The sequence below is a fragment of the Elaeis guineensis genome, chromosome 3 (genome assembly GCF_000442705.2).
Source record: "Elaeis guineensis isolate ETL-2024a chromosome 3, EG11, whole genome shotgun sequence".
Lineage (NCBI taxonomy): Eukaryota > Viridiplantae > Streptophyta > Magnoliopsida > Arecales > Arecaceae > Elaeis > Elaeis guineensis.
In genome coordinates, this window is record NC_025995.2 from 88,612,523 (window position 1) to 88,632,421 (window position 19,899).

A 19,899-nucleotide genomic window follows, 5' to 3' on the forward strand; every position below is an offset into this window, starting at 1 on the left:
CAGGGCAAGATTGGTACCCAAAATAATTTAGCAGCATCCTTTGTTGCTTCAACCTAAGCTCCAACATGGCATTTCAATATATGGTAGGGCCCTGTCAACCTTTATTTTGGCCATTCTGTGATCAGGATTGAGACTGAATCATCTCCTGTGCTAAATTATTATGAGATGATTCAGTCAAGCAATCACAGCCGCATCGTAGCATCACATAATAATCCATAATTGCATGAGCTCCATATCATACCACACACTGCATTATATCCCATGCAGTACTGAACTGGATTCATATCAGTAAAACCATCATGTGTTACACGAATGATCATCTCATTCAGGAAGAACAACCTACCATCCCCATCAGATGCAGCTTGTTATTGGAGATCTTTTTTTTTTTTTTTTTAAACGACATTCCAAGGTGCAGAGATTTGTTTTTTTAGAGGATGTTGCTATCATGGTAATGATAGATTTTGCTGTTACGGCATTTGTTTATGTAACTCACATGGCAAGCCGATTAATATTTAGACCGCCAACTCATCCATGGCCCACAAGAACGGCTCAAACTGACTTCCCATGCGTTATTATAGTAAGTAGTTGCCACGCTGGCAAACAGGAGTTGGCAAGACGTTGGATGGCTAAAAGCTTTCGCTCTATTGCCAGACTGTCTCGTAACCCTCTCCTCCTTTCTCTCCCCTTCTCTCTCGTCAGCAACAATTCCATAAAGATCGAAGCATGGATCAAAAGGACAAAGAATCCCCCAATGTTTGATGTGGAAGAGTAGGAGAAGGAGAAACAGAAAAAATTCTGTATAGTATTGGCAGTTATCTTCTTTCAAAAATGAGTCTTTTCGGCCTCGGAAACAGGTTCAATTCACCATCTTTTTTATTTCTTTTCTTTCTTTGTAATCTTTTAGAGATTTCAGTCATGGATGGCTCGTGCATGGTGTGCTCTGGGTTTTTTCCCCCAGTTCTTTTAGATTTCTTCTGCAAATTTTGGCGCTTGTGTTAGGAGATTTGATGAATTGAAGCCTTTGTAAATCTATAACAGATCGAGAAGCTAAGTTTCTTATCTGTGAATAAAAGGCGGTGGTTTTGTTTATGTTTTTGGATTTTTATGCCATTATTTTGATTCCTCCGTAAAGAGTTTATGGATTAATTTATTGGCTTGTGTGAACAGGAACCAGAAGACATTTCGGCCCAAAAAGAATGCTCCATCTGGAAACAAGGTAAGGAATTTTTTTGGATAACTATGGTTTCAGACTTTCAAGTTTAGAGATTGTAATCAAGACCATAATTTTATGAATTATCAATATTCCAGTCCTTTTAGAATGCTTCTTTCATAGATAATTATGTGATGAGGGCGGAGCTATATATTGGCATTTAATATTCTTTATGGATGATCATGGCAGGATTCTACTCTTTTTCTTGTATTATATGAAAATTCTTATCAACAAAGTTGGATTGTAGGTTGTTTGTCTATTTGTGTAATTGTGTTTAAGTGGAGGATCAATGGCTTGATGGATTACCCCTTGCATTATTAATTTAGTTGTTAGTCAATGTCCATAGTGTCTTAATCAGAAGACCTACTCAACTTTAGTCACCAATTAACTATGGCCATTCTGTCATTGGTCTGTATTCTTGTTACTATTTCTTTTTTCTGCCAATTCATGCATGTAAACAAGCATTGGAAAGGACCGATATGGTTCGACTGGTCTGTACCTGTACCTAACTGATAAAAGATCTTATGCATTAACCATTACCGAATGAATCAATTTGTGGTATTGATATGTTTATAACCAATTTCAAAATGTTAACAATTCCTCATGGACTATGCCAAGCGTATCTCGGTGTATGTATTGTTTTGTAACTAGCCTTAGTACAACACATGCCATCAGCATTATAACCCTTGTTTTAGATACAGTTAGAAAAAACCTTTTCGTATGTTACTTCCCTATTTTTCTGATTTTTTACTCTGTCAACAAATACCTGGAACGTTTTTATGATTCCTTTATTTCTTGTTTTTTTTTAAATTTCTTTTAAGTTAGATCAGTACCCTCAAATTTCCATTATGAGATACTAACTGCTATATTCAGCAAATGAACACACCCTAGCACCACCCAGAGGCATGAACTTATAACTTGTGACTTTTTTTATATTTTGGCTTGTTTTTTAGTTTTGTTCTTTGGCTTATATTAGTTGGGCTCAAGAGGAGAACATTCATATGTTGCTTTATTGATCTAGAGTCTTTCGGAGTGTAGGGAAATCTTGGAAGATTTCTCCTTGGTCGCTTGAGTGGCCAAAAATTATCTTCCTACTAACCAATTGATCTAAGGTGCTACTACGTGACCTTCTTTAGTCCAAAGTTATTTCGGCCAAGAATTCAATACCAGCTCCAATAACCAACTGGATTGGTTTGTTACATCTGAGCTGGCCGGTTCGGCATGGTTCAGCTAACCTTGAATATTAAAGCTTAAAATATCCTTAAGCTTAGATGAAACATAGCATGATTTATATTGAGGTTAAGAACATGTGAGCTACACATTAGCTTTCATAGACTTCTTTTTAAATTGCTCCCTCCAAAGCTTCTATTTTATGTATTTTTCCTTCCTCTCTTACTCGATACATTCCAATACATTTAATACACGCAATACGTATTCGCTGTCCATTGATGTTACTATTTTTCTATACCCCTCCCAAAAATGTGATGCTTATTTGCCAGTTTTCTAATGTTATATTGCATTGCAATAAAGTCAGCTGTATTTTGCTGCTCATGGTTTGAATCATTTATTTCTCGCCAGATTCCTTACTTTCTGCTTTTGGATCTCGAATACTGAAAGCCATTCCCCTCCGTTATCTTGTATATGTACACCTTTTTGACCATTTGCTCCTAATTATTCCAAATTTTTTCATTTTCATTACATTTATAATTCTGGATCTCGCATTCTTTTATTCATGATACTTGATATGATCCCTCTAACAAATTACTCGAACAGGCTAGTAAGTTGTCATTTGAAAAGTGAAAATTTTCATTCAATGGAGCAAAGTTCGGACACCCTTATAGACTCTCCACTCTCCTCTCTCGGTTTTATTTTATAAGATACATACACTAAATTTGAAACATTTTCATTAAATATTGACACCTTTCTATATCTGTCCTTGGTCAAACTTTATTGCTGTTGTCTCTGTAAGTATTTTCGTCTATGTCCCTGTAAGTATTTTCTTTCCTGTGTGTCACATTGTAGAGCATCTTATACCGCACATCATTACAAAGCATTGACTGAATCTGATAACTTTTTCTATCACAATAAATTTGGCCTCAATAGCATTTTGGGCAAGGTTTATTGTCCTGATGAAACAGGACAGTACTATGGGTACAGTACCATTCCAATGGGGAATGGAACCAAGACACCCTATGAGTCACCAGTCCTTTATTGGATTGGGACATCCCACCCATCTCAGCCCAAACTAGCTGTTTCATGGCTTGGTTAGGCCGGTAAACTTGCAACCTACCAGGTCAATAATTCTAAGAAAAGAGAGTAATGGGGGCCCAAACTTTCTTTCCTTTTCTTAGTCACAGACATACTGCAGGTAGAGACCAAGAAAAGAGGAAAGAAAGAGAGGGGTGGAGAGAAAGAGAGGGGTGGAGAGGAAGTGATGCCCTGCAGATATCTATTGATATTTTTTCAAATGTTATTGAACCCATGGATGTCAATACCAATACCAGCACCATGCACCTCATCGTTGTCGCAAGAACAACTTGAACATGTTAAAAAACCACCATGAATCCATTTAAGATAATTAAAAAAAAAAAAAAAAACTTTAGAATTAAAAAAGAGAGAGAAGAAATTTCCTGGTACCCAGATATAGGACTGTCTCAAAATTTGGGAGGGGTAGCATCCCAGTACTGCACTATTGCAATGAAATACTGTGATGGGTATATTTCCAGTCTTTAAACCTTACTTTTGGTTCTTTGGTTTGGTTGTCTACTACTTTTGCTAGTCATGTCTTGAAGCAATTTATTTCAGTTGCAATCCGTTCTTCACCATCCAGACACTTCCAAATTCACCAGGATCATAGCTATACTGTTTTGTAAAGTAAGCTGTGTCCCAAAATGGGATGTTATATTTCAGTTTGATGGTCAATTAAAAAAACCCTTTCTATTGACACAATGTTAAACACTAACACATCTGAAATAAGATCTGTCTCCCCTTGTTCTTGTAATAATTTTTCTTGCTGCTGCATATATTTATTTGTCTGTGAGCTTTTTACTTTGCAGCATAAGCATATATGCAGAATTTTAGTTTGTTCTAGTGAACAGTACACTCAACTCTAGGTCATTGAAATCCACAAAATTTGCCAAGCATGATTTCTTATACTCATTTTTGGTTATTATCAAACAGGGGGCACAGCTGAAAAGACACATTGATGCCACATTAGGTAGTGGGAACCTAAGGGAGGCTGTACGATTACCACCTGGGGAGGACCTTAATGAATGGCTTGCTGTCAATAGTATAGCCCTAACTCTGAGTATTTCCATGTAGAACTACTATGGTGGTGATATATAGACTAGGACATTATCATATGTCTATGCTTGCTTCATGTCATTTTTTCCACCTGAAAAACTTTTCCCCTGGGTTACTGGATCTTAACATTTGTTGTTTTCCATGCTTCATTTTTTTTTCCTCTGCAGCTGTTGACTTCTTCAATCAGGTCAATATTTTGTATGGCACTCTCATAGAATTTTGCACACCAACCAGCTGCCCAACAATGTCAGCAGGACCAAAGTATTTATTCTTCTGTCATCACTAGCCAATCCTCTTAGGATTTATTTTAATAAAAGCATACTAGTGCAAGTTCTAATCTTTTTTATGTCAGTAAAAATACTTGAATGAAGCACTGTTTTCTCTAGGATATGCTCTAATGGGGGATGAAATTCTACAGGTTTGAGTATAGGTGGGCTGATGGGGTTCAAATTAAAAAGCCTATCGAGGTTTCTGCACCAAAATATGTAGATTATTTGATGGACTGGATTGAATTGCAGCTTGACGACGAAAACATATTTCCACAAAAACTTGGTATTGTATATGTTCCTGAGATGGATATAATGCTCAAGAGATATAATGCTTTGTGCCTTTTGAATTTTTATCAGCTCTAGCTTACTGATATCTACTTCAGGGGTGCCATTTCCTCCAAATTTTCATGATGTTGTCAAAACGATATTCAAGCGTCTGTTTCGGGTGTATGCTCATATTTATCACTCCCATTTTCAAAAAATTGTGAGTCTGAAGGAAGAAGCTCATCTCAATACTTGCTTCAAGCACTTCATTTTTTTTACATGGGTAAATATCTGTCCTTGATTTAAGCAAGCGATATTTTATTCTGGTATTTGGTAGACGATGTAGCTTGCCACTTTTTCCTCTTGCCTTGATTTACATGACAGAACTGGCTCCTCCTGAAGATCTTTGTTGCAATTTATCTGCCATATCTTAGATGATTTATGGCCCGCATCGTGGACTAGAACTATAATTAATATTATCCTGAGTCCTTATCAAGAATAAATTGTTACTGAAGATAAAAATCAGTTATCTCTGTAACTTCATTTCATAATGATTCCATGTATGTTTGGTTATTAGTTGATATTGCTGTTTTCTAAGTATATGTTCCCTGTATAAAAATTCTTGGTTGCTTGACGGATGTCAATTTTGGTCCATGCAAAGGAAGTGTATGGAAGTGATTTGCATTATACAGGTTTTCTTTTTTCAATTTTTGGAAAATGAAGAATAGGTGTCTCCATGTGGTTTTGACGTGTACAAAAATTCAACAAAATTGCATGCTTTCTCCTCTAAAGCAGATTCTTATAGTGAGATGCCAAAATCCAATATTTGTGGACTCCATCAAAGATTTGGCCGCTAGCTAGTAAATCATTGATTTTCAAGTCCAGAATGCGATGAGATTCTAAATGATCTTCTCGTTACATTTTTTCAACCTTTTATGTAATAATATGGTTTGCAATAATTAGAAATGTAAGATCCATCTATTGCATAACAGCTTAGAAAAAATGTAAGACCCATCAGGGCGAGCTCGGTATAATGGGTTCCAAACAAAGAAACTATCTATCCGTACATGGGGATAAAGCTGTGTACATCTAACCCTCTCCAGACGTGTAATGGTGGGAGCCTTAAGCATTGGAATGCCTTTTCTCAAAATGTAAGATTCATGACATTTTTTGATATCTCAACTGATGTCCTTTCATACCTTATATCGTAAATATTCTTTTTTTCTATCAAGGTGAGTTTCTTCTTGTGGTGGGAAATGTAGATTAGAATTTGCAATGAAGTGTCCATCACAATATCATTTGCAAGACAATTTTCAGGAATGGCAATGATCTTCTGGTTAATTAGGGGCTATTATTTGGTGCAATGGTAAAAGGCTTGGGTTGACAAGCATGATTCAAGTCTTGGGGCAGCCACTTTGTGGGGGTAAAAAAGAAAAGAAAAGTCAAATGTTAGATCTATCCTCAGTATACCCCTCCCAAAGCCTGAATTGTTGGGACCATAAATGGGCATGGCCTTTTTAATGATCTTTCTAGCCAATAGTTGTTAGCTCAGCTGGTTAGCACCCCTCTTTTAGGACTCGTTTGGTTGATGGGAAGTGGAAAGGAGAAGAGACACTTCTTGAGAAGTGGAAAAAGAGCCTCTTGTTTGTTTGGAGTTTTAAGAGGAGAGAGAGTGGAAAAAGCACTTTCCATGGGAAGTCATTTCCTATATTTCGTGGAAAGTAGAAATCTAACGGAGAGGTGGATTTTGGCACTTTCCGTGATATGGAAAGTGGTAGTACTTTTTTCTTTTCTAAAATACCCTTTTAAGATCTATAGCTAAAATTTAGTAGAATATCAATGCATGATTAGAATGGAATACTGAATAATAATATAATATTATATTAATATAATCTAATATTTATATAAATATAATATTAATATTTATTATATTTTAATATTATTTTAATATTTATATTAATATAATATTTTTATTAATATTAATATAATATTTATATTAATATATATTATATTTATATCTATATTAATAAATTTATTATATTAAATATTTATTATAATAATATAATATTAATATATTAGTATTATATTAACATAATAAATTATTATGATCTAATGTTATATTATTAATGTTATATTATATTATATTATATAATATAAATATAATATTAATATTTATATAAAGTTTATGAGTAAAAATGTATTGTTTTATATCTACTAAGGGTATAATAGGTATTTTACATAGTTTTTTTCAGAAAAATAGGTGCTCATCTAAACATAAGCTACTTTATAATAAATCACCTTCTCATGGTCAACCAAACATATCAAAATCCTATTCCCAAAAGTAACTTCCTGAGAAGTTACTTCCTGAGAAGAAAAGTTCTTCCTGCGAACCAAACGAGTCCTTAAGGGCTTGACTTTGAGGGAGGACTAGAATTCAAAAAGTTGGGATCCTCTCTAGTTTATGATTGGACCAAATAGATCCAGTCTTGCCATCAGGGCCATCCATGTATTGCATGATGGCCTTTGATGGGACAGCGCCGGTTTAATACATGAGGCAAACCAGAGAGAATCCAAACTAAGGTTCAAACCTTGGTGGTGGTACATTATCGCTGTATGCTTGAAAAAAGGAGCAACAATCATTATGCCACATTTCTTATATAGACCATCTCTAGAAAATTAATCAGCTGATATTGGTTGAGATCGAATTTTGCTTACTGAAAATTGGAATCTGCATCTCTTCATTTTGGCATTACCATTTGTGAGATAATTACTAAAGGAATAAAATGCATCTATTTCACAATCAGATTCTTGTGCATATTTCTTTATTTATGATTAGAAAAGAGTTTGCAATGACATCAGGACTTAAGCAGAATTAGTCACCTTTTTTCTCCTTTCGTTGGAGAAGAACCTATTTAAGTTTAGTGAACAGATTGGTTAGTATTGCAAGGAAAGCTTGTGATCCTTAGCTTTTCTTTGAAAAACTGCTTTGTATCCACCAAACCCCCCCTGAAATGGCTGCAACTCATGGATTTTTATGACTGCCAAGGACAAAGTTGCCATTTTCATCCCAAGTCAATAACGGTAGTTTTTGGGAAAATGTGGCAGCATTCTTTCTGAAAACAAATGAATGCAGCCAAAGCAACATGATTGTACTTCTTAAGGTTGTTCAAGCTGAAGTATCAGGCACATTTTGTACCTGATACAGGGAAACTACTTCATGTACCCTCATGTTTGAGGAACTGATGTAAAAGTATTACAAGGCATAGAGGCCAACTTACTTAAATTGTGATGTAGAATTAAGCTTGCAGAACTTAGTGAAAGTGGAAAACCTTCATTCCAGTTGGTAGGTACTAAGCTCTTTCTGCAATCAATGCACTGTTTATGGGCAATCTTTTTCTCAGCTGACATACCAAAATAAAGACACAGTTATTACTTGTGAGCAAGAGAAAAACTTATCTTTGGAAATACAGCTTATGATAAGAGATATGTTATGAAAGAGGCCAGTGTTGGTTTTCTGTGCTTAATCTAGATGTAGTCACTAGTCTGTACCCAAAAATGTTTCTTCTAGCTGCTGGTCTACATTTGGTTTGAAGCAAACTTTAAGGTGGTGAAGTTTCACATACTTAATCAACAAGCATGTACTTGGAGCTAAGAACTTGTCCCTGTACTTTTGTGATTCATTTATAGCTCCAGATCCTTTTGAATGCATGTACTATAGGGACCATGAAAGCCACACACTGCTAGCAAAAAGTACTAATGTAAAGCTTCCAACTTTAATGTGTATGAATTCCAACTGGAGTTTGAGCAATTGCTAACTGATGTTCTATATTTTGGGTTTCTAGCTGCTGAATGTTATGTGGCTTAATTACTGTGCTAATTTATTTCTGGGTTCTTATGCTCATACCAGATTTGAGATCATGGTTGTGCAAATGATACCTTTAGAATATGATGGTTATTACATAATACTCTTCAACAATTATTACATACGGCCATCAATCCAGAACGGCTGATTGTCATGCCACATCTCCTTACTGAACCTAAATGCTAAGCCTGTCTCTCTTTTTTTTTGTGAAAAGCAAATGCTAAACCTATCAGATGACGATATAGACACTTCTGCTATACCCTTCTTTGGCTTTATCATGTGTTCTTAATTTGTGACATTATATACTTAAATATATAACTGGATGCTTCATTCTTATAACTGCATGTTCTTGATTCATTTGTTTTGCAGGAATTCCGTCTGATCGATGAGGGCGAACTTGCACCTCTTCGTGATTTAATTGAATCTATCATTGTTGCACTTTGAAAAATAATGACAACCCTGAAAAGTAATGGACAAAAATAACCAACCAGGATCCTGGTTGCTCTCTTTAACCATTAATGTTCACAGGTGATGATTGTGAAGAAAAAACATAGAAAATAAAAGCAACCTCTTTGATCTTTTTGATTGATTGAAACAAGACCTTAAAAATGTTTCATTGGTTGTTTTCTTGTTGTTGTGCTCTAATGCACTAGAGCACTGCCTCGATATGGACGAGTGATTGTGCCAACGTTCCTGATAGGGGAACTCTACTTTGGACATTATCTTCTAACTGTTATTCTAAATCATCTCACCTGCTCCTATGTTTTGTACTTCTGCGGCTATCATAGGCTGATGGGTTGTGTTTCAGGAGCAATGTTAACAGCAGATTCTGAAGCCACAGAGAAATTCCTATGCAAACATTTGACAGTTGACATTTGATATACCTGACGTGTATTTTTTTTGTGGGGCTCAGATGATGAGCTTCCTGAGACTATTGCCAGTGACCAATTGGCTCACCAGAATTATTTGGCTTGGCTGGATTGGGGAACTATGGCCATACTTGCATCCATGCTAAGATGAATCTTCTGAAGAAGAGATAATACAACAACGGAGTACGGGAGTAAAGAAAGTAAAACAATTAGCAAATAAAGGGGGGAGGGGATACCAATGGGGTAATTAATACAGTTATTGGCTGTTGCTCAGTGCCTTTGATCATGCCGCTAGGAAAAATGGAACTTGTTTCTCATTTGATGGCTGGAAAGCCAGAGACATGAAAACAGAGGTTTGTCTATCTTACTTGATCTGAAAATGAACCGGCTTTTGTTCTAACATCATGAAGATAGCTCAGCCTCAGACACGGATCTTGTTAATGACGCTACCACCAATTGGATATCAAGTCAAAATGCGAATAGACGCATGCCTAAGATCTAGGAGGGCAAGAGCATTGCAACAGATTTTTACTGTTGAGCACAATGACAGCTTTTGTTCCAAAATGCTTTTCAACTTCAAAAAAATTGGACAATAAAGAACATACAGTCCTTCATATTTCCAATTTTATTGGATGCCACCAAACAGACATAATCCTTCATAGTTCAAACAGATTATCACATTCCCTAGTTTTCATGTTTTTTCTTTTCTCAAACTCATAAGAAGAAACAGTTGCCAGGCAAACCAATGCAAAGAATTTGTTCATCTGTCCTTAACCCTCGCCATCCACGAAGTGTAAAAGTTCCTTCAGTTATATCAAAAAAAAAAAAAGTAGAAGAAGAAGAAGAAAGAAAGAAAGAAAAATCATAATAATCAACTATCTGGAATTAGCAATTCCTTGTTTTAATGATATAACTAATTAAACCATGAGATGCATTTGCCAAGGGAAGAAATGATTGGGAAGGATAAAGGGAAAGAATAACATCACATTGCATGAATCAACTACATATTTGTGTATCAATTTCAAAATTATCGTAATGCTTTACAATGGCAAAATAATCAAGCAATGTGGGGATACATATCGCAAACTGACAGTCCAACCTTCTATAGGTGGTAAAATCAGCAAAGAAAAATTTTCTGCAATGAATTATTATTGGCTGTGTCATATGAATGAATTTTTTCAGGCAGTGACTTGATGCCAGATCTGTTTCGTTTTACATAAAGAAAATAATAAAAAAGGGTAAAGGAAAGAAATCATAGTGCACAACATCACAATTAGAATGAAGCAGGGTGAGAAGAATAGCAAAATCCGGAAAGAGAATTGCCGCATGCTCCACAATGTTGCATTCTGTCGTATCCATGCAAATTTTTGATACTTGTGATCCTGTAGCTGACCAGCCCAAAGTAACCCTATATGATTTTGTCACTGTACAGGCTCTACAAAACTCCAATCTTGCGCCTTTACCAGAAACAGTATATGCTGGATCAATAATTGTAGTTTCTACCAAGTAGTGAATGTAAGTTTGGCTTTCATCTGATAGTAGCCCCAGCAGTAGTTATGAGAATTTTTTCCTCCCCGAAGTGTTTGATGCACCAATGTACATCAATGAAACGATAAAATGTATAAAAATTATTCTTTTATCTGCTGCTCTGCTGTTTTTCGCATATACAACCGGGCAGAGGGTTCGCATAGAAGCTCTCTTCCAGCTTCGGAATTTCTCCAGGCTCCCTCAAATATGGAGCTCCAATTCGATCTTTGTGCAGTTTCTTCACTTTAGAGCTGAATTTCTTCCAAGAGATCTTTCCTTCATCAAAGTCATCAATCAGTTTCACAAAATTCAACCTGCATAAAGAGCACAGCTTTCAGATAATGCAGCCTATTTTTATCAACAAATAAACGGGGGTAACAAGCAGATGGAAATACAGAGGAAACTATTGGATCGATATGATTGAAGAATTCTACAATTATCAGTCCATTAAAAAGTTCAACCAGAGGAACTGACAAATTTCAGTAATTAAGTAATAGAAGGACCTTTGTAATTGTAGCAACCTTTTTAAAGATGTTAAACATGCACATCAAGAACACAACAGCTCTACAAAAAGATCGATCCAATAAGGGTTCCAGCATATGGTAATGTAAAGTTTGTTATAAGACACATGACTCATTTTTATGATAGAAGCGATTCTATCCGAGTGTGGAAGAATTTGTGTAACTATTTAAGTGTTACTGTTCAATTCCATCAATCGGTAATAATTACCTCAGTTAAAGGTGTGAACTGAGGTATATATCAGGCATCATCAAAAATTTATCATGACAATTTAAAAATAGAAATTCACGATACTCCAGAGAGGGGTGCAATTCCAAAGGTGAGAATTGACGAAAACACAATTCCCAAAATCAAACATGACCATCACACTTCAATATCATATCTACACCAGGTATTTCAATAATATGCCAAACAAATGAAGCATAATGACATTGCAGAACAACTTTTTTCTCACCTATGCATTTTCAATTTCACAAAGTGAAAAGAGGGGGATAAGTTGATGAATTACCTATCTGGGTTGATGGTTTTTCTGAAGTTCTCGAAGCGCCTGTGGCCCTGAACAGCCTTTGCCATATTTCCATCGTAAGTGTAAACAAAAACATCACTCTGAAGAGCAACAACATAGTCCAAACCAGCAAGCATGTTTTGGTGATTTCTGAAGGGTCCAAGTTCCTCTTCAGTAGAAAGAGTTGAATGGGAGTAAATGTTCGGAAAATCATCTAACAGATACTTCATGCTACCATTTCCATAAGCTTCACCAGCCACCAGGTATATTCTTGTGTTCAATGGGAACCCTAGTCCTTTAAGAAGAAGAGAAGTTTCTCTGGGTGTCAGAGGGCAACCACCCAGCTTCCTTCTCTCAGTTCCATTGATCTCCTTCTCTTTCCAGTGGCTTACTTCATAACGCATTTGACGAAGCTCCTCCTCTTCTTCAGTTGTCAAATTATGACTACAACCTGTAAATGCCAACATGTCCTTCTCATACCTGCAAAAGGTGAAAAAACACTTATCAGAACAAAAGAATATGATTATGTACCAAAAACCAAAAAGAAGATTAAACTATCGACCTTTTCCAAGAAGATTGTTTGATTCCTAAATGAATTCTAACCATGAAAACTACTGGCATCCAGGCTTATCATGTTTCTGTAGTGATGGCACCACAGGACTTAAAGGTCAGAAATTGTCAACAAACAAGAAAAATATAAAATAATAAATACCCTGAAGCAGCACGTTACGTAAATGATATGGCGCTGTCATGTAAACATTTAACAATAAATTTATAGCATGAAATTATGTAAACTATAAGTTGTACCACATGATAATGAAGAAAACGTCCTGGGAATAATCTGTTCCACCGAACATTGGTTGCTTAAACATGACCTTATTGTTGAAGAACATTTTGCCACACAAGCACGTATGATGAGCATGGATAAGCGGTAGATCGGGAATGGTAGAACCAGGATAAGAGTGATTACATTAAACTAAGTGCAAGGATTGTAGCAATTTGGGACAAACCAATACTGAAACAAAGAAGATGGCAGCATCTGCAATAATTATCTAAGCAAGCTACTCAACAAGGGATTGATTTTGTTTTGAAGGGTCAAGAAAGAGGGGAAAAAGACTTAACAAGATAACAGGGATAGAACTTGCGAGAAACGATTATGAAAAGCTCACTTTTGACAATGATGTAACCCTTAATAGGAAACATTAGCAAAGAAAAGTTTTATAACGTTGAACCCAAAAATTTGGGACCCAGCTTGATGGTTATGATTTACTACTACAGGTTTCCAAGGACCAAATCAATGTATCATTTTAGCTACTAACTATTTCAAATGATTAAAACAATATTTCCTTGAGAACATAACAGAGCAAGATGCTACAATTGCTAAATATCTGCTGTTTTTCATAAGTGATGACTAATATATACTTGTGGTAGATAACATCTTGGATCCAAATAAATCATAGCAGATATGGAATTAAGGGCTAGAGGACAATTGAAGTCTATCTTCATTGGAGAAAAAAAAATTAGTCACTGTTGGAGCTGAAGATCTTAGTTTAAATGCAAACTACAATTTTAAAACAATAACTTAGCTGGAAAAGTTAAGCTGCAGCAGAAGGGATGAAGCAAAGTAAATAAATAAATATCAAAAAGATATCTTAAAAGTTCAGGGCCCTGAGAGCAAAAATAAAGTAAAACAATGAGCGCCAAAATGTAAGAGCTGACCTAGAATATCCCAGGAGACTGTAACATACACAAGGGAAAGGATACAAAGTGAAAGATATAGATAGGTGAGGTCAGGTCACTGTAGAAAGTGAAGTGAAGCGATAGATGAGTAGGTCTCATAGAGAACAGAATTGGAGAACAAAATTATGGCTGACGAGCATTGGTCAGAAACTTTTCAACCTCAGCTAATGCTTATAAGGAATGGTCACTAATTTCTATAAACATTAATGCCTAAATAAGGAATATGTGCGAAAAATTGTGCAATATCACATCCTAGAAGGAAATCGTGAAAGAATTTTCAAGTTTGAAAAACAGGTTCAACCACAAGAAATTCTGGAAAATGGTCCCTATGTGCTCTTGAGATGTTAGAGGGCAATGGGCAAAGAAACACCTTTGAAAAAGCTGAGAACCTTCAAGCAAAAGGTTAAAAGTGAGGAATGAAGGATCAGGGTATGCATTTCAGAATGAACTAACGTAAACAGGTCAAGTATTATAATTTTGTTATTTTTTTGGAGGGGGGAGTGGGACAGTGGGGGTTGACATAGAAAGATTTGTTGGTGCCAAAGGATGACTGGTGAGATAGTTTTGCAGAGTATTGAATCTATAATTATGAATAAGTTTAGAACTTAACAAACTAATCTGTGCAATAAAGGCATTGCGAACAAATTGCATCAATAGAAGACTTGCTAATTCAAAGTATCTAACTGAATATTAGGAAGAACGAAAGCTTGCACTGCAGAAAAGCCCGGCTTAAAGGGTAAGCAACATGGGGACAAAATGAAAACTTAGGGATTTGAGCACAAAAAAATTGCAGAGTGCACGAAACTACATTAAAACTTGCCTTAAGTGGAGAGCAAGATACGGACTTCCACCTTCACGCATCCTTGAAATTAATGTCGCCCCTAGTTCTTCAATTGCTGATGAATATTTTAATGCTCTGTAATTTGCACGGCACCTCAGTTTCTGGATAGAACCAGGAAGCCCATTGTTTGCAAGTCGGGAATCTGTATGAGTAAAGTATATAACTTTGTGTTGTTTCAGAAGTGGGAGAATATCTGCTTTATAATAATTAGCCTGCAGCAGAACAACTGAATTAGTCAGGGAGAGTCCAGTTCAAATAATCAAGAAATCGATAATTCATGTTCTGCTTGATATTCGATCTTAACCTTAGACCAAGATATTGGAGTCTTCACTAAAGGTTCCATTTCTGCATAAGCAGCAGGCAATGTTTCAAGTATATGAATATCATCCTTCAAGGTCTTTATGAAATGCCTCCAATCAAAGAGATCCTTGAAGCCACTGCGATACCAGGCAGGAATACTTTAAAAGTCTTTCATTTAACAAGAATCTCTGCAATATATAAAAATGACTGACACAATTGCAATTTTTCTTTCCAAAATACCTGTCATCTGCCCAATAGGAGTTATGGTCAAGTGAAGGAAGAACAAGAGTTGCCTTCATAATCTTAGCCACAGCTACCATATCGCAGATCTGCATTCCAAAATATAATTCATTAGGGTCTTGTGCCATAAAATCTCAACAGAAAACTAGTGGAAGCTGGAAAACAGTAAGCAGACCCCGAATCTCATCTGATTCAAACCCCCATTTGCATTGATGAGGATGTAACCATTTGTCTTGGCATCCAACTCTGCAAAACCAGGAGGAATGTATCATGTTGATAAAAGAATGAACAGGTAAAACATAAACAAGTAAAGAATCTTAGTGTTCAGCAGAAAACATGAGAAATGTAAGAGATCCAATTGGGTAGCTTACTTTTGGGACGACCTGAATGGTCAATGCACTGTGTAAAATTTTCACTGTTTGGCTTGGCCCAAATGCTTGAGTACTGTGTGAAAGCATTATTTTTTGTTACCAAATCAATCAAAGACTTGAAGGTTTTTCAGGAATTATAATCGATGAAAAATAATGACTTGCCTCAACTACAATATTTCGACTTCCACCCTTGCTTGATGATACGGTCATAAGCGTTCTCTCACCATCACTTCTATGACCAGTAGATTGACTGCTAGATTGATCCTAGCAAACATAAGGCTAGATTATAAATGAGAGCATTTTTAGCAGATTATATCTACTAATTATTCTATTCAATATAAACATTTAAATGTTCTCCAAGCTACACACAAAGAAGGGCATAAATCTGAAAAAAAGAAGTGTTGACAAAGAGAAGTGGGATAAAATTTGCAAATACAGAAGAAATGAGATGTCAAGAAGCAACAATGTCAGACAAGAACTTCAGCAAATTCAACATGCTTCAATGACAACAATTGGAAGAAGCTGATAAAAAGCATCATAGTACTAGTTCTGTCATCAAACAACTTAGGCTTTTCCACTAAAGCAGACCAATGGCTAGAAGAAGTTGATAGGTAACATTATAAATTTATAATATCACTTTTGTCATCAAACAACTCAAGCTTTTAGGCTACAAGACAAGGCATGGGCTTTGAAGGTTTGTAGGTTACCTTTTCTTGCCAAAGTATCCACTTAGCAATTTCATTCAATCTTTAAAATATGGCCACTGAGGCAGCTGCCAAAGGCTCTTACCTTAATGTATTGCATCTATGAAGCATGGACATGAATACCATGTATGGATATGCTAATATAGAGAATCTTAAAACATAGGATATGGCATGACTAGGATACAGAAATGAAAGTACATGTATTTTTATCAATAAAAATCAAATAGTATCTCCAAAACATATGGAGCTATGAAACAGTATTGTCCATACTTTGTGCAATAGCATTAACTTCCACAAACTCATCATGCATTCATCATTCAAATTCAAATACCCCAACCTATATTCCATAGTCCATACAATAATATGTTAACACCATAACCTCCAAAATAAACCATTCATTATTAAAAGGTTAACATTCGTAAAAAAGAAATAAAAAAATTAAGAAAAATCCCTCTGCCTGATTCTCTGAGGTCAATAACTATCTTGAGTGTATCTGAAAATTAACAGAAGTGTTTTTTTATGATGAAAAAGAGGATACTTATTACAAATATCATATATGTATCCTAAACGTATCCTATGAGTATCAATATTTGATACCCAGCGGATATGGACATGGCATTGAACTTGAAATATATATGCTCCCTAATTTTGCATCATTTTTGAGTATGGAGGATCAGATTGGTTATGAATTATCACCCGTTGTTGCCAAGTTGGTACTTTGCATTGACTTGATACATCTCATTTGATATGATATGTTTCATTTTCTAGATTATAACTATTTTTATATCTCTCTTAGTATTCTTTTCTTTTTTGCATGCATTTGTTGACAGTTGGGCACTTGTCTGTATAGGCATCCACTTAGAAGTGCTAGGCAGGCCCTAGCCACCTATTTATCACCTAGGTCTTCTAAAACATTGATTTCACTCAACCCAAAAAAGGCACCTAAGATTTAGGTTTTTGTACCAACCAAAATAAGTTATTATTCTCGAGAAAAAGAAAAAACTAGATTCTGATCAGACATCTGACCTCAAGCCTTCCATGCTCATTATTCATGTTATTACAACCAAACTATGCTTCCATTTTCTTTTTTCTTGAACAAAGAAAGTTAATTGACCAACACAACATCAAACATTATTTTATATTTCACTTAAAAATATCAGTTTTGATTCCTCAAATTCCAAGAGAAAAATTCAATATACCATCCCTCAGCTTTGATCAAGATGTAGAAAGAGAATCGGAATCCCTTGGAACTGTCAGAGTGCATCAATATCTTCTTGTCCGGGCCTTCCATTAAAACTTTGACTTACAAAATCATATTTACCTTGAAATCATAAGTTTCAAAATGGAATTCACAAATTTCAAAGAAGTGCCATGTTTTCAAGGTCCATGTAAAAGGGTGTCTCGATGCAAATGTTCCCACAGGGTCAGATACATGAAACCTTATCCTCGCACGATGATAGGCTATTTCCATGTTTCGGGCCCATAATACCCAGGCCACAACAGAGCAACCTTACTGTTGCGCCAAAGCCAGCCATCTAATTTTTAGTCCACATGATTTTCAATTTTTCATGATGGTAGTTTCTATTTTGGTCCAGTCACTTGACAGTCACTTGACAGTGAACATACCATACATTAAGAACACATGATCTAATGTTTTAAGAAGATACCACAACCAAAAAAGTCAAACAATCATACTGTTCAGATTTGCTGCCTTTTTGTTCCAAGCAACAAAATATATCACCTGCACTGATCAAGGCCCAGATCTTGAAGAGCTTTCTTAGAGCAGTGCCTATCCCAATTTCCGACGATGAAGCCAGTGGCTTGACCTCCAATAACGTTGAGATAATATAATATGAATTCATTTTGCCAGTCATGTAGATGGCTAAAAAATTACAAGAAAATAGTGAAATTATCCAACATTAAATGTTTAATATTGAAAATATTAAACAAATAGCTAGATAAGTTATCTCACTACCCAGTTCATAAAACCTTCTAAATATTAAATGACAACAAAAGCAGGATCAAGTTTTCCCATTTTCACTTGTGAAACAGGGGAAAATAAAAATGAAAAACGTGATACAAAGAAGAAAAGTAGAACAAAACCAAGAATTTGCGCCCAAAATTTCATTATTAGGAGAAAAAGAAGTGGAATCTCGTCGAACAATCAAAAGCTAATCTTCCGCCCAATCCAAAATTATGAGCATCACCGTGTGAACAATAACTGAAAACAGTAGATTGCTTCTAAGAATGAGGCCTGACCTGATAACGCCCGCTTTTTTTGATCCCTGGAAGCCCAAGCCAACCACCAGCGCAGATCTTCACAATCCCAAGCAGAAAGCACGCGCTACAGAACGCAAAGAACAGTAGGTTCTTGATCCTCCTGCTCTCCCGGAACCCTAGCTCCGCCGCACCGCCAGGGTGCTTCTTGAATAGCCCCTTCCCCAGCAGTGGCACGCCCAAACGGACGTTCTGATTGTGGTGCAGGTGGCCGCCACCCTGCCACCTCTCCACCGCCGCCGGCAGCTCCGCCCCCTCCCCGGCGGGGCTCCCGGGGTTCTCGCCTGGCGACCTCGGTGAGTTGATCTGAAGTTCGATCTCCCCGTTCCCGCCTCGCTTGAAGGAGTGCGCCCTCCGCGTCATCGACCCGGCATACCGCGGGCTGTTGACTCGCTGGTGGTGGGAGACGCCATCGCCGCTGGAGTTGTTATTGCCGCCGTGGTGGTGCTGTTGATATCCCATCACAAAGAGAGAGATAGAGAGAGAGAGGGATCTAGGGTTAGGATTTCAGTTTGGTTCTTTAAGGAGGGGAGGAATAGAATTCGCCATTAATGGAGCTCGCCAAGCTCGCCACTGCCAACAGGAGGGAAGGTTTTAGGAAGATGCTGGGGGTTGCGGGGGTCAGAAATGGCCAGAAGGGAGCTGATAATTACGCGGTTGCCATTTTGATCCAATATCATGATTGGAATGGCCCTCCGGCAATTCCATATTAATCCCATTGGATGTCTGGATTCATTCGTTACTTGGTGCAAGAATTTGATGCGTCGCATTCCTATTTCTATTATTACCAACGCAATCTATAGTATATACTTTATTAGATACATGTTGTCGGTATAAAATATCTCTTTAGAAATCTTTGTGCATCACATATTTGTCAACACATCTAAGTGATAGATGGCAAGTCCCAAAAAATGTGACTTCTTGAATTCCAAAATAAATCAAGCCAAAGGAGATATATGTATTAGTGGCATGGTAATTATTGTGAATAGGAAATTGGTCCAAGCATTATCATGTGGGGTCACATCTTGATCCTTTATTTCTACGTTTGTTCATTCGGATCATGAACTATGAATCCATTCCACAACATAACCTATTACT

At 36.4% G+C, this 19,899-nt stretch overlaps 2 protein-coding genes across 3 annotated transcripts; one reads left to right on the forward strand and one right to left on the reverse strand.

Moving 5' to 3' along the window:
- The first annotated feature begins 639 nt into the window (after positions 1-639).
- Positions 640-10,100, forward strand: LOC105041835 (MOB kinase activator-like 1A). 2 transcript variants are annotated; one of them, XM_073253938.1, is made up of 7 exons: positions 640-854; positions 1,168-1,216; positions 4,391-4,499; positions 4,681-4,774; positions 4,932-5,065; positions 5,166-5,266; positions 9,278-10,100. In XM_073253938.1, the coding sequence occupies exons 1-7, from the start codon at positions 829-831 to the stop codon at positions 9,350-9,352; spliced, it is 588 nt and encodes a 195-aa protein (XP_073110039.1). In that variant the 5' UTR covers positions 640-828; the 3' UTR covers positions 9,353-10,100. The 2 variants fall into 2 exon arrangements, with proteins under 2 accessions (XP_073110039.1, XP_010917184.1); XM_010918882.3 differs by having other exon boundaries at positions 643-854; positions 5,166-5,329; positions 9,278-9,905.
- Positions 10,101-10,894: 794 nt separating this feature from the next.
- LOC105041836 (O-fucosyltransferase 35) lies at positions 10,895-19,438 on the reverse strand. The gene is made up of 9 exons (XM_010918883.4): positions 18,784-19,438; positions 15,983-16,084; positions 15,821-15,893; positions 15,625-15,695; positions 15,450-15,538; positions 15,214-15,346; positions 14,889-15,121; positions 12,332-12,808; positions 10,895-11,618 (listed from the first exon to the last, which is right to left on the reverse strand). Exons 1-9 carry the CDS (start codon positions 19,261-19,263, stop codon positions 11,414-11,416), a joined length of 1,863 nt encoding a protein of 620 aa, XP_010917185.2. The 5' UTR covers positions 19,264-19,438; the 3' UTR covers positions 10,895-11,413.
- Positions 19,439-19,899: the final 461 nt, after the last annotated feature.